The 22,104-nt window shown below is 35.3% G+C and overlaps 1 protein-coding gene across 4 annotated transcripts in view; it reads right to left on the reverse strand.

Moving 5' to 3' along the window:
- The window catches only part of LOC118183958 (epidermal growth factor-like protein 8), a 133,610-nt gene that overhangs the window by 48,000 nt on the left and 63,506 nt on the right, over window positions 1-22,104 (reverse strand). For all 4 annotated transcript variants that reach the window (XM_035353575.2, XM_035353574.2, XM_085827362.1 and 1 more), the window contains one exon: window positions 3,224-3,355. In XM_035353575.2, the coding sequence (XP_035209466.1) occupies window positions 3,224-3,355 (132 nt within the window). The remainder of the gene's footprint in view (window positions 1-3,223; window positions 3,356-22,104) is intronic.

Consider the following 22,104-nt stretch of genomic DNA (forward strand, 5'->3'; position numbering starts at 1 on the left):
TAATCGAATGGCTGATTTTAAATGAGTCCGTTTCTCCAGTTACTGCTCTCTGAGATGGAGTGTCTTGAGTTGGATTCGAAATTTGCCTGAGTTTCTGGGATAATAATGTGAGTCTAGAGTCTTTTAAAAGTGTGACTAATGTAGTCAAATTTTCAAAGACTTGTTTAGTTTCTTTTAGAACTTCTAAGTTAAGTCCAGTGGAGAGAGCTTGGGCGTATGATTTATTAACTGCAACACGATCAGAATACAGTTTGGGTTTGGTTTCTTAAATCATTTGAAGTGTTGGGCATCAGCTGCAACGCAAGCCTGATAGCGACGTCGCATGAAACCACCTTTATTTTGAAAAATCCAAGGCGTCTTTCGGAAGGCCACGGCAGTACGCAAACCTGCCTTATAAGATTCTGCTGATTGTCTGCGGATGTATCATACACCAGACTTTTTATGTAACCTCAGAAAAAGCGCTCGAGGAGAATAGGTCCGGCGACATTGCAGGTCAATGTGCGAGACCGCTACGTCTGTTTCACTTTTATCCAAATGTCGCATTTAAATGCACCAAACGTGAGGGTGAAATGAAATGAAGCCACTTATCATGGCACAGTGACTATGAATTTGTTGGTCATTCAATGATTCGGGCAAGACTTCCTCCAAAAAAAATTTACAACATTATTCCGCCAAAACGAACAGGCAAGAGATAACATACCTATTGATCGGTCCACCTCGATTCCGGACCAAACACTAAACGCTGACAACAAATCGATGTTACGCTTGCACCATATTCGCAGAGCTTAGCGGTTTTCTACCGCCCATACATGCGAGACACGTGCTTTCTAGCAACCTTTCCCAATGAAGTGTATCTCGATTTTGAAAAAGACGGAAAGGTCAGCTACACACTTCTGCAAATACCATTGTGTAAAAGCAACTCTCTATAGGTAATCATCACGCTGCGATAGTTGTACACGCTGCTTATAATATAATACAAACGATGTTAGTTTATGAAGTTAGATCCTCCAAACCGTTTTTTGGGAAAGACCGAAGCGGGGAGCAACTGCTGTTGCACTGGCACGTGGAATGTCTTCTGCAGGACGAAGCACCATTTTTTGATTCCAAAGGTCCGTGTCGCCCGTCTCTGATTTCAAGTACGTCTCTCGAAGGAACCTCTATCATATAATCTTTGATGTAGCTGTCCAACTTCTGGATAGTTTGAAATACGTCTCATCGGGCAGCGACCCCTGTACAGACGCACAGCCGCTCTCTCGTTGCAATCAAGAGCTCTATATGCTTAGATGTTCTACTAATTACGCATTTGATAAACTTTCCATCATGCTACTTCTGGTAGCAGAATTTTATTCATATTATTGAATTCTATAATAATCTCATGTTCTTTGTAATGTTTAGTATAATATGAATTAGCATGCGTGCTTATTTTCCCACTCAGACGTTCGCTGTTCATCATTAAAGGCATTTTTTTCAGAATTAGAATTAAAAAATTTTGCTAACCGTATCGCATTTAAATAGTGTGTACTAAGTGTATGCTGTTTCAATAATGCCTTTTTTTCTTCCCTTACAAAAGAAATTTTTGGATGAAACCTTGATGGTAAATTTTGAGAAAGAGAAATTTTAGAATTAATACTTTTTGCTACAGGACTTATAATTCTTTTGTAGTATTATGATTTATAATATATTCGATAACAAAATGAATAAATAAATATACTGGTTTTGAATCTACAGAATTTAGCGTAATTATTTGCTTGCATTGTAGTAAAATTATTCATAGATACAGTAATATTTTATTAAATAGCAAGCATAAACGGCTATAACCCGCCATTGGTCAAAATAATAAAAAAATAATAATAATGTTCAGGTATTGGAGGAAGAAAAATTAAACAAAAAATTAAGGGCAATTAAGATTTAAAAACTGCTTTCCTGCATAAATATTTAAAAGAAAAGATTCAAGAAATTCGTATTCTTCAAATATTTATTTCTACTCTTCACTTTTGGCAAGTAATTTTAAAAGAGACGGAGCAATACAGCAAGCTGAGACGTCAAATTCCCATTTAGCATTTCCATTCACATGGCTTGGCCTTAATGACTTTTCAAACATTCTGGACTAAGAAAATAATTTTCAAAGAAGTCTAGTGAGCCCAAAATTTAAACAAATCACACTATATTTATGTTATTAAAATACAATCTTTAATTTAAAATTTACATAATGTGTAATTTAATTTAAATTCCTATTTGCGCACATAAACATGATTCTACACTGCTCACTTCAAATGCAGACATTTTCTATTCCTTTTAAAATATTTTCAATAAGACGAGGAAAAAAAAACAAGGAATAATTAAAAAAATATCACTTGAGTTAAAGATTTGTTGCTTGCAGATTTCACTTGCTGTTCCGAAAACAGGTGGTGAAAAATTTTTCTTTACAGGGAGTGATTTAGTTATAAATACTTTCTGATATATTTAAACTTTTCTTCAACTGACTACAATGCAAAATTCTCAAAAAAAAAAAAAAAAAAAAAAAAAAAAAAAAAAAAAATTTCATTTTGTCTGTCTTTTGATCTATTATTAATGCATACATATTACAAAAGTGCATAAGCCAGTCAATACAATTAATCAAATTTCACAGCTGCTTGAGTGACATCATAAGTGTCCATCCAGCCATACTGTTTCTAAAAGGTAAGAATTTTTTCACGATGCAAAGGAGCCATAAAAACTACTTTTTTTTCCATCTTACGGATTTCAAGCTGGGACTCATTGAGTTTAAGAACTCACCAAGATTTTATTCTATTGATTAAATATGTCCAATAAATAAAAATATTTTCTTTCTCTTTTTGAGGAAGTTAAAATTTATTTGCATTTGAATTTAATAAAATTCACAAATAACACTGCAAAATATTATTTTAACTTTGTTCGTTGTTCGTTGTATTATTATATAAGTTATTTTCTCCCTCCTTTCCGCATTTCTTCGTGGTGCGCGTATTCGAGAGGTCCAAGCTTGAGTCTTATCGCAGGCATTGCACATTTTTCGTATCTCCTGTTTCAAAATAACCTAATGACTCTACAATTATTATTCATTTTATAAGTGATACTCATTTATAAAATAAATGATAACTGATTCTTAAGTATAACTATATTAAGTATAATACTTTATAGATTATTACTGACCGGTAGGCATTTCGCATGCAAGTAGAAAACGAAAAGATGTAACTATCTTACAAACCTGTAACCAGTGCAAAAGCGAGTAGTATCTTTGTCACATCTTCTTAGGAATGACTGATAAGCTGGTTTGCAGTACGACTGCACATCTTTAACTGGCAACATAACCACTTGATTTTGAGTGCATACATGCCTCCTGAAAGAAAAAAAAGCTACGATATTTTATTTTCCTACAGCAGACATCCAAAAATTACAAGAAATCTAACATATAAACAGCAGTGAACTTCAAAAGCCAACATTATTTTTTCTGCATATTCGTCCCTCATGTACACTCATGTCCATAAATTAAGGATAATGCAAAATCAGGCAAAGGAAAAGTTAGAAGCAAAACAAATTTGACTTATTTGTAAAGCTTATTTATTAAACAAAAGGTAAAGAGCAAAAATAGATGCTATATGTTTGATATTATTAAAAAAATTAGCGATTTTTCTCCCTGGAGCAAATTACAAAAAAAAAACCTATTTACAAAAAAACAATATTACATGGTTGGTATGATTGTTAATACATTGTTTGTCTCCCAGACGATGCAATACAGTCCGTACAACGACTAGGCTTGCTGAGTTTCAAATTATCGATCTGATCTTGGGGGATATTACACCACTCAAAAAGCAATGCTCTCCGAAGTTCCGGTAGACATGTAGGAGGAGGCTGACGGGCTGCAACTCGTCGGCCAAGCATGTCCCACACGTGCTCTACTGGATTCAAGTCCGGTGAGAATGCTGGCCAGTCCATACGGGTGATATTCTTCGACTGAAGGCATTCGCTTACTATGTTTGCACGGTGAGGACGGGCGTTGTCATCCATAAACACAAATTGTGCGCCCATGGCACCCCGAAACAAACGTACATGTTGTTCCAGAATGACGTCCCGATAGATTTGGCTTGTCATGGTTCCAATTTGAACATGCAGGTTAGTTCTGGAACCAAGAATAATTCCACCCCAAACGAGCACTCCTGCACCACCGTAACGGTGTCGTTCAATGATGTTTTTTTGGTGGTAACGGGTACCTGGAGCTCTCCATATGGAAGTCCGGCGAGAATCAGACTGCAAGATAAACCTGGACTCGTAGGAAAACATCACACAAACCCACTGTTGCGGTGTCCACAATGCATGCTCTCTAGTCCAGGCTAACCGCAGGCGACAGTGAGTTGCAGTAAGTGGAACGCATCTGACAGGTCTACGAGCATATAGACCAATCTGCCCTAAGCGTCTGTACACGGTCTGCCTTGAAATTGTCGTACCAGTGGCTGAAGAGAGCTGACGAGACAGGTCTGAGGCTGTGCTCCGCCTGTTTCTTTTGGCAGTAACTGCCAAATACCGGTCCTCATTCGGCGTTGTAACTCTGGGCCGATCTTTGCTGTAACGTCTACTCACATTACCATCATCTTGGAATCGTTGCTAAAGCCTGGAGATGACACTCTGGGCAATTCCAAGTTCGTCTGATACTTCCAGTTGGGAAGTATCAGATGAACTTGGAATTGACGGCATTCCAGACGGCCGATAATTCTACCACGTAAAAAATCATCCAAATGCGTCCTTTGTGTCATAACTATTCGGTTATTGCACTGAAATGCTTATGAAGCGCCTGCAAACAATTTTACTTCTTTGCTTATATTACTTATATATCATTCTCTTACACTCTCGTCATTTTGACGTACCATCGGTGTCATCTGGTTACTTCCTGAAATTTGCATATGATTCTTAAAGATGTGTGTAGAGATTTTACAGGTGATATATTTATTTTAGAGTTCAATTTCCGTGTGACTCCGAATTATCCTTAATTTATGGACATGAATATACTTGCTCGCTTTATTCTGAGTGAATGCTTGGAAAAAATATTTTTCTTTGAGTAGTTAGATTGCTAAAGATTAGTTATATTGCTAAAGATTTCTTTGAGTAGTTAGATTGCATAATCAAACTGTTCGTGAATTATAATTTACTTCTCTTCCCAATTTTCGACTCGTAGTTCTAAGTGTAAAGGTACATCATAATCAAACGATTATTAACGGTTAAACCTAGAAAAATGGGATTATTATTATTAAGCAAACATGTGTATTAAACTGAACTTTATAATGCATTTACGTGCAATGATGGCCGTCCAAAATGCAAAGCTTTCTTATGTCCCATCGAAAACAACAGCAGCTATTCGACAAGTTTTCGAGCTTGACAGAAAAAGAATAATGGATTATAGAGATTGCGAGATATCCTTCAGAGAAATCAGTGTTCGTTTCGAACAAAATAAAATCACAGTAATTAGAATATTGAATAGGTGCAGGAAAGGCGAAAACACAACAGGAATGACTGCATGAGCCCAAGAACACCACAGATTGAGAGGACAAGCATTCTATGTTCCCGGCACTGACAGATCTCAAAGCGTAAGGCCAAGCGCAAAAGCTACAATTTGTTATACAACAATTGTATCAACATGTACCACTTGGTGTTGTCTGCAGATGAGGGAAATATTTCCAAAGGCGTCCGTACTGCTGCGATTACCACTGTCATTAAGCTGCAAGCATACGCGACTGCAATAGCGTGCTGAATACCTGACAAAGATGAAGTAATGGCACGACACTGTCTTTTCAAACGAATCCTAGGATCTACTCATAACACCTTGATTGTTGTATGACATTTGCATTTAAATTATCCTTGCAGTTGAATCGCCACATCAGTGCATCACGTGGATTTACAGTTTTAAGTGCCACTGGATTTTACTACCCTTTGCACTGCCTACAAACTCAACAGCCACCGGTGCATTTCGAAAGTTTTAGAACTTAAAGTTTTCCCTTATATACTAGGCTTGCCTGCAGCTAAATTTCAACCGGATAATGTGCGACCGCACATGGCACTCAACGCTCAATAGTTCTTCATTATCCACCAGGTAGCAATGTTGGCTTGGTCCTCCCGTTCTTTCGATATGACCTCCATCGAATATATGTGGTCGATAACCACCACCAACATTCAAAGCCACAGGCTTTGGTTATCGAAATGTTGGTTTTTGTGGTGGTTATCGCAAAGTTGACGTGTCACATTTATTGCTACCTATATGTTGGATCGACCATATTTGATACACAAAACACTAATTTTTTTATGTTTCGCAAGTTGACTAGGACTATAATTGTAGTCTAGTTATCCTTCTATTTTTCATTATTTGTCCAGTAAATATGGCTTTGACATAATGGTGCTACATTTTGCAATTATGTAAGCTCATTTAATTCACATTGAGATCGATTGTTTTCGTCATAAAATATTTATTTACCTCTAAAGAATGAAACAATGAAAAACGTTAATTTCAAATACTGAGATAATTGATAATAGGTCTGACTGATTCAACATTCATTTTCTTTCACCGTTTTGATTCACTTATAATCAAGTTTATCTTAAACGCTAGGAATATTCTAGTTGTGCCGTGTTGGTCACACGACACATATCCAAACTGCAATCAAGTTCGGTCTATACCTCGTAGCATGCCCCTCCCACCAAGTTTCTTGATCGAATACCGTCGGATTTCTTCCTTCAGAACTAAGTGTTAAAGGCCATATTTTCATACATATCTTCACTGCAACAGCCTTGGCAAAGTTCAGAAAATACATCAGTGTGTTATGATGAAAAGGGAATGTTTTTATAAGCATGGATCGAATTTTCTAGCTACAAAAATTTAATAATTAAAAATATTTTCCTTGTTTTATACCAACTGCTGTATTGTAAGCAATAAGAATTATTTAACTTATTTATAAGGTCTTTTCTCCCTCATTTTCCCATGGCTTCACGGTACTGGAAGCATACTCGACGCTCATTCAAGAGGTCTAGGGTTCGAGTGCCTTCGAGGGCACTGTACATTTTTCATGTCTTTTGCTTCAAAATAACATAATAACGCTACAATGGGGTCTGAACTAAAAAGTGGTGAAAAATAATTCGTCACTACCAGGATCTGGTGACCGGGTTCCTTAATCCCCATCGCCCTTTAAAAGGATGGCATATAAGGTATTTTTGTCCCTCCTTCCGACATGCTTTTGTAGTGTAACGGTAGCAAACTCGGTGCGTATTCGAGAGGTCCTGGTTCTAATCCCGGGGTAACAATGCTAATTTTTCATATTTTTTGCTTTAAAAAAATAAAAAGAAATAAAAAGGAACTTTAAAAAAGCTGAAAGCTTTCAGATTTTATACTACGTTTTTTTAATGTTTTGTGTGTGTTACCTTTATTTATTTAATATCATGTTTTTCGCACTTCAACTATAAAAGTCAATTCAACAGAAATATCACAAAATATTTAAAAGAGCATATCTTTAGAATTTCCGATACACAGTCTCGCGCGCTGGAGATAAAAATGTTCTTTTTCCCGTACAATGCTGCTACTGCTTGTTTTTGAAATCGTTGAGTTTGTTAATCAAAAACTCATAAGTGCTTTACAAAATATGAAATAGATAATAAAACAAATTTAAAATTCAAAATTTGGGCTTTCAGATGCTCATATTCGGATACAGACACACGTTATTCAAAATTTTATGGCCCTAGGTACAGTTGTTTTATCCCAATGCGAGAAACATACATACATTTATGCAGATTCTTCATTATTTAATTTCTTTAAATATAATACAGGGCTCTAACATTTAGCAACAACAATTTGAAAAGTTATTCGCCATTTATAGTGAATCAACGCAAAATGCCGAAACGAAATTAATAGCCCTCCTGGGCTAACCTCTTATGGGCTAAAACCCTGAAAGTTTTCAGATTTTATATTACGCCCAAACGGGCGTTTGTTTTCCTTTGCAGACACATACACGTCTCAAAAGAATTTGGGCTAATGCCAATGAGCTGAAAATATTTAAAAATAGCATATCTTTAGAATTTCCGATAAACAGTCTAGCGCGCTCGAGATAAAAAAAATGTTTTATTCCCTACAGCGTAGCCACTGCTCGCTTTGAAATCGCTGAGTCTTTTTAATAAAAAATTCGTTAAGTTTTTACAAAATATGAAATAAATAGTAAAACAAATTCAAAATTCAGGCTTCCGAGTGCTATGTTTGGGTGGAGGGCTGCGTTATTCAAAATTCGATGTCTCGAGGAACCGTTTTTTTTTTCACAATGACAGAAACATACATAGGTTCATGCAGATTTTTTACTTTTTAATTTCTCTAAATATAATAAAGGGGATAATATTTGATGGCCACAATTTGAAAAGTGATTCAGACCGTTTTGAGGCTAATATCCCTTCTTGGCTAACACCATTGGGGCTTAAAAAAGAAAAAAACTGATGACTCTACCCATTTACAATCACGAAATTACATATGATTCAAATCTTAACATTGCATTAGTGAACTAAAAGTACTTCACTTAGAAAAAGATCGCATACACATAAAATGTCAAAATTTTCTACCACACCAAAAATAAACAAGCAATAAATAAATATGTAGGGGATTATTTAACCCTTCCTTGTTTATTATCCAAATTAACTGTGCATGACAGTTGGCGAAGATCACTTTCATATTATAACACAAAAACGCGATATCTATATTCTCGATATAGAATCAAAAGACTTCTGTTCTACCCCACGATACCGGTTTGTCCGTCTCTTTGCAATAAACATAAACCTATCTACTTATGGACGCCAAACGCCATCTCTTGTGGAAAAACTGGGTCGACTTTTTTTTTTTTTTTTTTTTGTTTTGTTTTGAAGGACAGCACTCTGGGCGTAGTACAGGAGTATCCTACCCTTCTCCCTTACCACCAAACCACACGAAAGTACTTTAGGCTCGCCATATATTTAGAGTGTCCCATGCCGCAAAGACACTGTACAATTATCCATGCCTTTTTCCAGAATTTGAACCCGGCCGCTTAGGTACCGCAGTAGGCTCTCCTAACCACTATACCGTCTGGGCGGCATTTAAATGTAATAGAATTCGCAAATAACTACGTAGAATTATCAAGTTTGCCGAAGCATGAAAAAGGCAACATGAGCAGTCTCCTCACCGAGGTTCGAATTCCGTATCTTCCGAGTGCTAGATAGACATGCTTCCAAATATACCACGAACCGGAGAGGCAAGAAAGGAGAAAGTGTCTCATTATACTCCACTTATGGGGCGACTGAATAGGCGGAAACACCTTGTAGTGACGAAGTATCGTCCGCTGCATTTTAATTCAGTTGCCACTGCTAGTCATTAGGTAAATTATCAGAGCAGGAAACATGAGAAATAAGCAGTATCTTCGTCGGGTTTAAAACTCGAGACTTCCCTATTGTTAGCTGCACATACTTCTAATTAGACCGCAAAAGGCACGCGGTAAGGATACAGAAAATACCTAACCACCTGGACCATTAAAATGTGATTGGAATTTCTCTATATATTCCAGGATACTCCACGAAAATTTCTGTCTCAATATGAATGTTTCTCAAGCCAGTGAACGCGTGCTTAGAAATAAAAGTTTTAGGGCTGAGCAGCATTGTCTGTACTAAAGCAGGATGAATAAATTTTGTTACAAGAAACTGTCAGAAAATATTATCAAAAGGCAGCAAATTTCTTTCCTCGGACCACTTGAAACTCCTCTTTTTTTTATCGATGAAAAGGTATTATATTACCGTTTTTGTAACTGTACCCAAAAGCTGTAAAATTGGAAGCAAAAGGGCAGCAGCTAAAAGTAGACATTAATGGACTTCCTCAACATGGGCCCCTTTTCCTTTGGCGGCATCAAGCACGCGCCGATATGAACTTGATCTTAAGATCCCTTTCAAAGACACATAATGCTGTATTCTCGATATCAGCCGTTAAAACAACTTTCAGGAGCATAAGCCGCCTCACTCGAATCTTCAGTCTATTCTTCTAGGAATGGAGGTGAACTGCATTCGGGGTGGTCCGACCGTCGGAACATTATATTCTGCTCGTAAAAAAAAAAAAAAAAAAAAAAAAAAAAATCTAAAATGTTGTGTGGGAAAATGAAATATTTCTATTTTGCTGCAATGCTTCTGTGTGGTCGAATTCTGAAACACACCAAAGATGGTAAAAAGATCCCAGTTGCTCTGTGCTCTCCATGTCATATAATGTGTCTAAAGAAGATATTCAAAAGCACAAATTCATAACGCCGATCGAAGAAATATACAAAAATGTGATTTGCAGTAAATATATATATATATATATATATTAGCCTGAAATTCATGATATGAAAGTTGAAATGATTTAGCGTATATTTAATAAACTTCGACGCGAACCCTTTTCGTTAATATCAGAATTTCATTTACGTTTCATATCATTTGCATTCATTTCGTACGTTCTTTATCCGAAAGAATCTTCGAAGCATGGTACATCTTGCTCTCTTCTAGAAGTTCTCATCGATACATTTGAACATCTAAGAAATGTTCTTTTTCACCAGTGTTTCTTAAGCTTTTTAGCATTGTGACTACAAGCCATTTATCGCATCTGGCATTCCGTTTGCAACCGACGTTCGGTTGCGAATGATTGCAACGCACATGCACAGAGTTGCTCTTAAAAAAAGGAGAGAACGCAATAATCGACTAATGAAAAGTAAATGCATCAATAAATGATAATTACTTAAAAGTTACAAATAAATTAATAATTTCAAATAAATTACATGTGGCCAAAAATATCTTCCAAATGTTACTTCTCGGCGTACATTTTTTAAAGTTGTTTCCATTAGGCTGAGTCAGCCAGGGTTGGTGAGCAGCCGTAAATTTTGCAGAGTTTAATACTTCCTACCTCTTACATTCAGTGTTAAATGAAGAACTTTGCGTTACGGCAGATGGTTTTTCTCGCATCCTTTAACAGAATAGCAGCAGAAAAAAGCGCTCTTTTAAAATAAATGCATTCTAAGGCAACCACTCATGGTTTCAGATGATTTTAATATTCTTTGTAGGTTTTTGCATTTTTTGATGGCATCTTAAAGAAGTGACGTTTAAGACCTAGGTTTATATTTTGAAAAATACTAGTCACTTTGATAGGTGATCACCGTGAAAAGATTTTATTGTATTTGACTCATTTAATGTCCCATTAAAATCTAATGCTCGAAGTTATCCAACAGTATTTGCATCCAACATAATTGTAAGGACACATAGAAATGCCTTTCCATATAACTTGAGAAAAATCTCTTCGTACAGTAATATGCGATATTGTAGAAACGAAATAATTTTTTAATCGCAAATGCGCATTTTGTTTTATCCTATACTGTCGCCGTTTTGAGTTCCTCAAGCCATTGTTCACTGAGCAACGTTATAAAGCGCTAAAATATTTACAGCAATTCTTTATCCAACAGACAGCTTAAATTTTGTAAAATGTATTTTTATAGTAATAAAGAATTTTCCTCCTATATCAAAAACTTGATTGAAATGTTAACTGAAAAAAAAGAAGCAAATCCTTTCATATTTTGACAGAAAACACTTCAAGTAATTTTTGAAAAAAATAATTAAAAAGAACTTTTCACTATGACTGGTAGCTTATTTCAAAAAACCCGAAAGTCGAAATTTTTTTAAATATTACATCATGTCCATGGCTATAAATAAAAAATAAACATTATGCCCAAAACTCTGTTTCGCATAGAATTAAAAACTATGCAAACTTCAGTATCCCTAGCCGAATGCTTTCTTAATTTTAAAATTAACTGCCAAACTAGTTAGCACAGCAATACGAAAAAGAAAAATGAAATGGTATTGATTTAAAACAACAGTGCTTTGTTCTGATTCAGAATACAGCAAATGAAACTCCAAGAGAGAGACAAAATATATACTTTAATATGATGATTTAAAAAATCAAAATCTCATAATAGTACTTTAGGTATATTATTATGTTTTTTTAGCGCGAACTACCAAAGATGAACTTTTATTAGCTAATCTGAAATATGATAATATAAAGCAACAACCACTCAATAATATAGATGCTCACTTACTGTGAAACATCTTCAAAAACATTAGGAGTACTTCCGATTTTAGAGTATTGATTTTAAAAAACCTGCAAGCAGTCATCGAAGGAGGTAATACTGAGACCATGAGTATAGCTTCAGCTGGAATACCAGACCAAAGTATCTGAACTGAGAGTAGCAAAACTTCAACGACCATGGAAAAAATTTGAGTTGAAAGAAAATGTAGTAAGGAATCGACAAGTAAGGAATCGACAATCTTTACAGGCTTTAAGAGAGGTCTTGAAATTCATCTTCGCATACGCGCCAAAACCGCCAACAACATCAGAGAATCAGTCAGAACGCTATATCGAACGATTTAAAGACATGAATTCTTTGCATAAAGCTTTTATTTCTTTTCATGTTAGAAATATCTTTCAGTTGCTAGCGTTTCGTTAAAAATCCATTTCATGAATAGAATAATAAAAAACATTATGTGTAATGTACGACTGAATGGAATGAATTTTATTTTAAAATTATAATATGAACTATTGAAATAGTCAGAAATATTTGGGACTATCTCAACATCAGGTTTTCTTAAACAATGCAGGTTCTCTGTATTTGTAATGCAGGTATTTGGGAACCGATGGCTGCCCAAAATACCAAAAAACTAAACTGCATCAAATCCACCTATATTCAACATAATAATATCAATAATTCAACATATTATAACAAAATGGATAATTGAAAACCCTCCTCTTGATAAGGACAAAATAACATCTTTCATCAGGAACACTCCAAATTTACTTCTACCTTAAAACCAAATTATCTTCTTATCCAGATTTTATCTTCTCTCCTATTCCCAAACAATTATTAACACTAGCCCCCAATAAAAATTTCATCAAATTCTTTTACACAAATGACGGAGCAAGAAAATACCTTCGAAATCGCTAAATTATAATAATTAACATCTTATTAATAACAACAGCTAAGAAGTGATGAAATCCCATTAGAGAAAATGTACATGTGATTCCTAATCGTTGAAGAAATGGGTCCGAAATAATATATAAACCTATGTATGTAGCAAGCTGGTAATAGGAACAAAGTTAAAAGAGGAAGTGTTTACATTTTTGTCTGTGCATACACAGATATTAAGTTACTTTATGCCTTGTCCTAGAATATTTTTTCACGGTGTTAACGTACGATTTCCTTCTGAAATAATTTTGATACTCTTTTGGGAAGCTAAATTTAGAAATTCCCTCTCAATATCGCAAGCTGAATTTTAAAGTTCACTTCCGCAATTTTATTTAAAAAACATCCTTCATAATTTGAGAAATCGGATAGTTTGTTTATAAGAGATTTAGAATTCCTATAAAATTATAGATATTTAGTTAAAATACCAAAATTAAAATTAGAATTTCCACAAATAATAATATTAGTTTTTCATTTGGTTGTACTGCTAAACTACTGAAGCCAACAGTAGCTTCAAACTATCTCTACTTTACAATAAAAACTCAAATGATTTCTATCTTTGCCTTGGACTTAACCACTATCTGGCTAAATCTTTACTTTTTTTAGTCTGGCGACTGAAATCTTCGCCGGTGATTAAAAAAGTGTGTCACACAAAAATATGCATGTTGACACAGAAAAAAGGAAATCAAATTTCAATAAGAAAATGATTGCACTTGGTATGGTAAATTTTCTCACTAACATAAACATTTTAAAAATCGCCTTTGCCGCCAAATATTAAAAAATAATTCGGTTTTCTTTTTCCTCTCAGTATTTCAAGTTTTCGATAAAATATGTTTTCTCAATTGCCTGTAAATAATATAAGAATATTTTATAGTAAATTCATTATTTTAATTTTAGATTTAAGCATCAAATATTAAAATAGCTACTATTTTCAACATACACTATATTTGCATTTTAATACAAGGAAAAATATCTAAAACGCATTCTATAATTTTTCAGATAAATAATGCAATTATAAATCAAAATAATCGAACGTTTATTCTCCAACAATCATTAAAAAAATTCATTTAAATTTTTGCTTTTGTAACCATTAATGTTCTTTATGGAATAAGTTTTGAATTTAAATTTCCTCTAGGTAACGATTGCATTTTACAGTTTCAATTCAATATGCTACAGTGAAAAAAAAAATCTGATGTGTACACCACATGACTTCCTTGTACGGAATATTAAATTATACGCATTTTTTCTTGCATTTCATTTAAACATATTGAATTGAATTAAATCTACTTCGCCGACAGTGCATAAACCACAATAGAATAAATGCATTCTTTAAAATTCACTCTAGTATTTGTTTACAGTACCGAAACTCTGGCGCTAGATTCACTTAACAGTATTATATTTCGTTCATATTATAACTCAGAATGCACAAAATTTATATCATTTAAAGAATAGAATTATCTAATCGTTGCCACATGTTCTATTCAAATACTATAATAAGGCTAGAATGTTGTATAAAAGAAATTAAGAAAACAAAACAAAAAAGAAACAGTTTTTCACAGACGATTGTATTTCTCATTCAATTAATTCAGTTCTCACTTCGCGAGATGGCAAAAATACATAAAAACTCAAAATATCTATATTAAAAATTATGAAGTAAATCTTAAACACTTATTTCTTCGAAAAAATTCCAGAAAAGATTAAGCATGATTTAATTGGCAATAATAAATGAAGGCGTTATCTTCGTTGTTGCGAGGCTAAGTTTCTCTAGATTGGCAACAAATCCACTAGTCTGCTGTTTCAAATGTAAACAATCAATGGCCGCCATCAAAAAAAGGCTTAGCGGCACTTAGAGAACTTTAAAATTGTTCACAATTCTAAAAGTATTGCATACAGATTTACTAAAGGTATAAAAACCTTAACCGGAAGATAAAAACAACATAATTCAATAATTTTTAAAGCAAAAAATGTGCAATTTACAAACATATAAGAGTAAAGAAACTGAGATCACTGAGCCGGGTAACAGAGTGGGTATATATATATATAAATATATTTATATACGTTTGGTGCGGCCGATTGCAACCAAAATACGAGGTGCACATCTACATGTTATAGCAGTCCTATACACAAAATTTCAACGTTCTGAGGCTACTCGTTTTTGAGTTATGCGAGATACGTACGTACGCACGCTCGTACAGACGCCACGAAAAATTCTCTTCAGAATTAATTTTAAAGCAGTTTTATAATTTTTTGGAGGAAACGAGTCTTTTATTCTGTCCTTACGTACAGATATCACGGAAAAACATTGTTAAATTGCATTCGATAGCGGTCAAAATGGATATTTTCGTTGAAATATGCTGCCTGAAACTTTTCGCGATTACAATACTGCCTTTTTACTTTGAACAAGGAAGTAAAAAAGAGTTCAGTTTTAGCCAAGAATTTTTTTAACATAGTACAGAATCTCAAAACTGAACCTAACTTCCGAAGTATTTTCTTACATATTTTTAAATGGATTGCCATTCACAAAAGACTAAAATTTTGTAGTTGTAAATACGATAGAAAATTTTAAGATAGGAATCAGATTTCAGTAATCACATTCTATCACATTTTCCTTCAAATGATGAGCAACAGGGGGCGCTGATCAAATTTCTAGAACGTGGCAGACGATAAAGATGAATGAGTGGTTTTTTTTTTTTTTTTTTTTTTTTACTGTTCTTTTGCGACAGCAGTGAAAGTCACTTAAGTGTTTGTTGATAGACAGATGCCTTTTTTCCCCTCAGTCTCTCTCCCCCTTGTCCTAGAATTTATCTTGTTGTGATATGCGAACACAAAATGTTTGCTTTGCAAACAACTGTGTTGCTTATTTTTCATTTACAGGAAGAAGAATAAATTCACATTTACGTTAAATCTCTGAAGCATTGACCTAGCAGTGATTTTATTTTCAACTCTTTTGCTCTGCTCAATAAGCTTATTACTTAGAGGCGTGGCAATTTCCTAAATACGGGCGGGGTATCTCATGTTCTGAGAGTAATTATTTCGAGCAAGTCCTCTGCTTATTTACTTTTGTTTATAACAAGACAGTAAAAATAAATGTCATCTCATATTTAATTCGCAATTAAAAACATTACATTTCCATAGAATACTATATTTAGTGCCTGTACATAAAACACAGTCGTGTAAATGTTTGCAGTATTTAAACTTTACTAACGATATGTTAATTCAGTTCTTTCCACCTTTTTTCACCACGAGGTTTATTCATTCCAGAATTTATGTAAATTTTGAGAGGCAAGTAGTTTTACTATAAAGTAAGGTGACCAGATTTTTCGGAGGGCGAAGCGGGACGCTGAGATCCGGAAACTCCTTCTGAAGGTGAAAATACGGAGTCCAAAATTTTTAGTGAAGTCACATTGTCCTGTAAAGAATTACCCATCATTTGCGAATTAGCGTGTGCGTTAAACAGACTCTATTATTGAAAGAAAAAATAGAATTTATCCATATATCAGACTGAATCAATTATTAAATCAACAATCACGGACTTTGGGATATGGACTGAGACAACTCAAACGCGCTTTCAGTAAGCGTAAGAGCGAACAAAGAATAAAAAAAAAAAGCAGTCGTAAAATAAAAGAAAATAAAAGTTGAACTTCCTACCTATCTTACTACTTGAATGTGTCCATCGAGCACATGATGCCGCAAAAATAATTCGACGCGGACGATGGGCCTTCCTGATCAGCCGCTGACCTAGAAGGATCATCCTGTGTAGGTGCTTCGTTGACGTATTTCATAGACTTCATCACAGGAACTGTCAAACTCAAAATTTCACTTTCCCATTAACATTGCTTGTAGTGTTTCCAGTTTTAACTGTGTCTTTTCAGTTGTCCATATGATATCCATAGACGAGAAAACTCTTTCACAGGCGGCGCTTGTCCTTTGAAGACACAACAAAAACTCCATAATTTTCTGGATTTACGCACATGGCATGTTTTTATCCTTGAAATGACGAAAAATTTAATCCCATCGACAGTCGAGAGTAATTTTCTGACGATTCCAATTTGCAATCTTTTGTGGTGAAGTAAATCGCCTAATGCAGCTTACTTCGTCAAATAACTCGTTATCATCGATGTCAACCTTCGGAATCTTCCACCCAAAAAATTGCACGCTCTCTTGTACTTTTTTCCCACGACGGTGGCTCCTTTAACGCAACCCAACTAAATGCATTTAGATCTTCGAATTGCTCAACCCCCTCTTTCAGATATCCAGCACAGTTGCAGTAAAAATTTACAATGGTTCTTATGTCATTTTTTCTCGCCAATCCTTCCTCTTCTAATTGGGTAAACAGGATACGTACTTCATTTGGCAAAATGTTTTTTTTTTGCGCTTCTCTGAGTGCATTTATGTATTAAATCATCCAGTTCAGAAGATACTTCCAATGCTGTTACAGTCTATGCGTCTATGTGAAAAATTGCCGCTTGAAACACCGCAGCGGGTATTATGCATGAAATAAAGCCACAATTCAGCACAGGGATTCTAAAAAATGTTGCGGATTAGGGTGGGTCACTTCCCTTCCGACAAGAAATAGGATTTCAGTGCAGGAAACAATTTTAAAACTCTCTCTACTGCAGGTATCAGTTAAAACCACCTAGTTTTCCCATATCCTAAAATGCGCTGATACGCCACACAGGCAAAGTCGCAGAATTCTTTGAATGACTCAACACGAACAGTGTAGATATAAAAATAATAATAAATTTTCATAATAACTGCTCCCACAACAGTTTGCAAGCAATCTCCTGCTGCTTGAATTGCGTTTTGGACGATATGAGCAGCACAACCAATACCTAGCAGGTTCCTCCCGAGGGCATCTTGTAATAGGGCATCTTGTAATAGGATGTCGTTTCTGCGCATGTCAACAACAACATGCTAAGGTCAGAAGTGGAAGCAAATCCATGTCAAACACTCTTAACCAACCTTGGTCGACCATCCAAAGAATATTTAAAGCAGAACGGAAAAATAAGCAAAGCAGGTGTTTGAGTCCCCCATAATCTGTCCGAAAAGAACAAAGCCAACCTATCCATCACATGCAACGTATTGCTTCAACGGCACCATACAGAACCGTGTTTTGATCGTTCGATTAGTGGAGACAAAAACAAAATAAGGCCTATATGATAATCCAAAACTCAAAAGGCAGTTTTAATAGGGGTTACAAAGGTTTACATCCCGAAAAGGCGCTTCTGGGTGTTTGATGGATTATTCGCGGAATTGTTCATTCTGAATTGCTGAAACCTGGAAAAACTGTTAATGTAGACTTTTATTATGAACAATCGGATCTAGTGAACTAATCTTTAATCGAAAAATAACTGGCGATTGTCAACTGAAAAGGCACGACATATTCTGCAACACGACAATGCAAGACCGCACTGTGCAAGACGAACACTGGAAAAATATAATGACATAGGGTGGGAGGTATTGCCTCATCCACCATATTCGCCCGATATCGCACCCTCGTATTTCAATTTATTCCGATCCCTACAACATTTTCTTAGTGACAAAAAATTTGAAAACTTGGATGATGTCCAAAATGCCATCTCGAGATAATTTATTCAAAAACCAATTGATTTTTATCGTTCTGGGATTGAAGTCGGCATACTAGATGGCAAAAGGTTGCTGATAACGAAGGTGATTATATTATTGATTAAAAATAAAAACTTGTTACATATTTATTCGTTTGAATTTAATGTAAGAAAGCGACATTACTTTCCGGTCCCCCTTATTAATATAGATAAAACGTTGTTTCTACCTCTTCTTTTTTAATTCCCCGAAATTCGTGTTAGCGTTGTCTGCGCAGAAGCCAATAACTTTTTTAGTCAGACCATGCAGTTGCAATGCATTTACAAGAAAATTGCAAATCGTCTGTGCTGTTTCTCCAGATAGAGATTGCATGTCCAGAAGTCGATCAATGTTGTAAATATCATCCGCGTTAGGCGTTGGCAGGAGTTGCACTTGGTAAATCGGTAGCGGAACTTTGGTCTTGAAATTCCGAAGGTGTACAGTTCTATGCATTTTAAAGTGGAGTACGGAAAGAGCATGATGAATTTTATCCACATAAGTAGTCAGGTAACCCTTTTATCACAATTTTAAGAGGTCGATCACTTTAATGCCTGACAAGGAAATATCCCATAGAACGCTGGTTTAAGAAGTTCAAATTAAATTGTAGTCATTAAGCGTCTCCGGAACTACACGTAAACAGTCAGAGTGAACTTATCCAATAAACTTAGCTTCGGTGTTTTCTACTATGAGAGAAAGTATCTGTTGATGTTCATCCTTCGTGTTAATCATCACATGGAGAACAGTACTGAGACTGGGCGCAAGAGTCACGTTTTCTACGTTACTGCTGACTGTGGTATCCATGCTTTCATCAATAAGAACTTTGAATTGGTTGTTCGTTTCTAGATGCGGGGCTGATTCAGGATTATTAACTCTTGCGAATTTCTTCGGTGTGATGAACTCGTTTTCAGGATCAGCTTCAGTAATTTCAGCGACGGCACTTCGAGTATTCCAATCCGCAGGAATTGAGATAATTGGGTAGGGTTTCACACGTTTGCGAAACAAGCAAGCTTCAGGATGGTCGATGCTGGCGACGTAGGTTTCACATTTTCCGTAAAGCGAATCAATATCGGACTTGAAATGGTTTCGCATTTTAATAATATCAGCAAGTCCGTTCGCCAAATGTTTGAGATAATCAGGTTTCAGCTTTTTAATCAAGGTATTTGCAACAGCGAGAGCATGAGCTTCCTTGTTAATAGGAATAACTTGTACTGCAGCGTCATAGTCCATAGGATTGCGTGCACAAAAGGCACGACTAAGAGGTAAAAGTAATTCACATCCATAAATAATTCCATTGGAGAGCGGTATTTTAGCAGGAAGCACGAAGAATCCATCCTCAGAAATGCACAGTCTTGAGTCTGGTCGTATAGCACGCTCAATGAAGAAACTAATAACTTGCTGCACCACGTGGTTGTCACTAGGATTAGCAACCAGGTTATGAAGAAGTCTTGATAGCCGGACCTGGTCCTGGAGCTTAGGTGTTTCACTTTCCATGTTATGCATATGCCTGATTAACTCCATAATTCCGTGATCTATCGGCTGCTCAGGTGTTGCATTGGCTTCAGCAGTTTGAATGGCTTCACGTAAAACATTCAATTGTCCTAAATGAAGGTCATAACGCGTTTCATGAAGAATCACATACGCAGTTATTGTAGAGTAATCCAGGATAGTATGAGATAAAGCAGCGGAAGAGGCAACTCTCACAGTTCAAGTATCGCTGAGCCGGTCATTCGAATTTTCATCAGCCGACAACGGCATAATCACTATGCCCCTTAAGAGCAGTTTCGTCGGACATTATGCTCAGCGTTTTTGCACAGAAATGAAACAAATGTCTGAGATATTTGTTATGCAATAACCATGCATTGTAGACGTTCTTTGCTTTGTCGACAATTATTTTGCGCATGCGCAGCTATTTCTTTGCCTTAGCCACCAACGTGGTCGCTGCCGCCCGCGTTTCTGAGTGATGACATCATAGCTTTATCGGCATGGACCTTATAAGAAAGGTCTCTCTTATAAGGTCCATGTTATCTATGGGCTGTGGGGCCCAATTCGAGTTAATTGACGTTAAGAGTCTCTTTTGCAGAAAAGCGGGACAAACAGGCGTCCCGCCGGGACAAGCGAGGGACTTCGAGACATGAAGTCTAAAATCCGGACTATCCAGCCTAAATCGGGAAGTCTGGTTACCTTATATAAAGTCTAGAATTTTACGAATAGGAGTGTGAGAGTTTTGGATAGCTTCCGCTGCCCAACTAATAGAAGAAAACATTACTTTAGGTCGAACATTTTACTCGGGAAGTGTGTTTGTTCGAAATTCTGTCGCGGTCTATCTTGCAGTCTTGTAATGTTGTACGGGTCTGCACGGGTTAGATGTAAACTGTTGGATTTATATAATCTATCTTATAATTGGATTGGATGTTGGATTTATATATCTATATCTTATAAAAAAAAGAGCTTTATGTTGAAACCAGGTCCAGGTTGGATGGTAAATTTTATACTGTATATTTTAAATACTCACAAGTCGTGAGATAGAATCAAAGTTATAAAGTGTTTCAATTACGTCTATTTGTTTGATCTTGTGATATTACCATCAAGTTCCTTTCTTGATCTTTTCGATGCTATTTGAGAAAGATTAGACATTCGACAGGTTTCATTGCATAGGTAGAAAGAAAAAACTATGGAAATTTACTATGGAAATAAATCGCAGCAAAGCGATTACTGTGGTTCCTATCATCGAATTCTTAAATTTTTAAAAAAAAAAAAAAAAAAAAAAAAAAAAAACGGAAGAAGAAAGAAGGAAAGATAAAAAAGATATTTCAACTAATATTAATGCTGCCAAAATATGCCGAAAATTATAATAACATGTCAAAAATAATGTAAGTATATTTGAAAAAGACCTGAAAGAAATATGTTGGTCTATATTTCATTCCCCATCTTTAATTGTTAAAATCTAAAATGCTTTTCCCCGGTGAAAAAAAATGCTTTAGAACACATTTTTTTTTCTTCATCACAGTTCTTTTCGGAGCGTAATTAAATCAAATTTTAGTAAAAAAATTGCACAATGAGCTGTAGTATTAAAGCTCATTTGCATAAGTTGCATCTGAAGTCTAAAGTCGTAAGCTGGAATGATGAACTAAATTAGAGTAATCAAAAAAAATTACGTTTGGTCTATTATTAAAGTCATTAAATGTTTTCACGAAATTACACTAGGTGATTCATTAAAATCATTACATAATTACTCTTTTGTATAGCAACTATTATGGATTGGCGGCGAAAACAGCTAGTCTTAAAAATATTAACAATACATTTGATGCAATGAGTTTTCTACGTTGTCTTTACGGCAATTCTTTTATTATGAAATAATGAAAACTTTCAAATTTCTGAACAATTTTATAGCTTGCTACCATAGGAATGTCACAAACTTCAGGTAAAAGTTAATTTAAAAGTTTAGAGTAATTTTTGCCATTATTTTACTCTTTTAAAC

This window comes from Stegodyphus dumicola, chromosome 1 (assembly GCF_044657685.1).
Source record: "Stegodyphus dumicola isolate Sdum_Otavi_A_Nest chromosome 1, ASM4465768v1".
Taxonomy (NCBI): Eukaryota; Metazoa; Arthropoda; class Arachnida; order Araneae; family Eresidae; genus Stegodyphus; species Stegodyphus dumicola.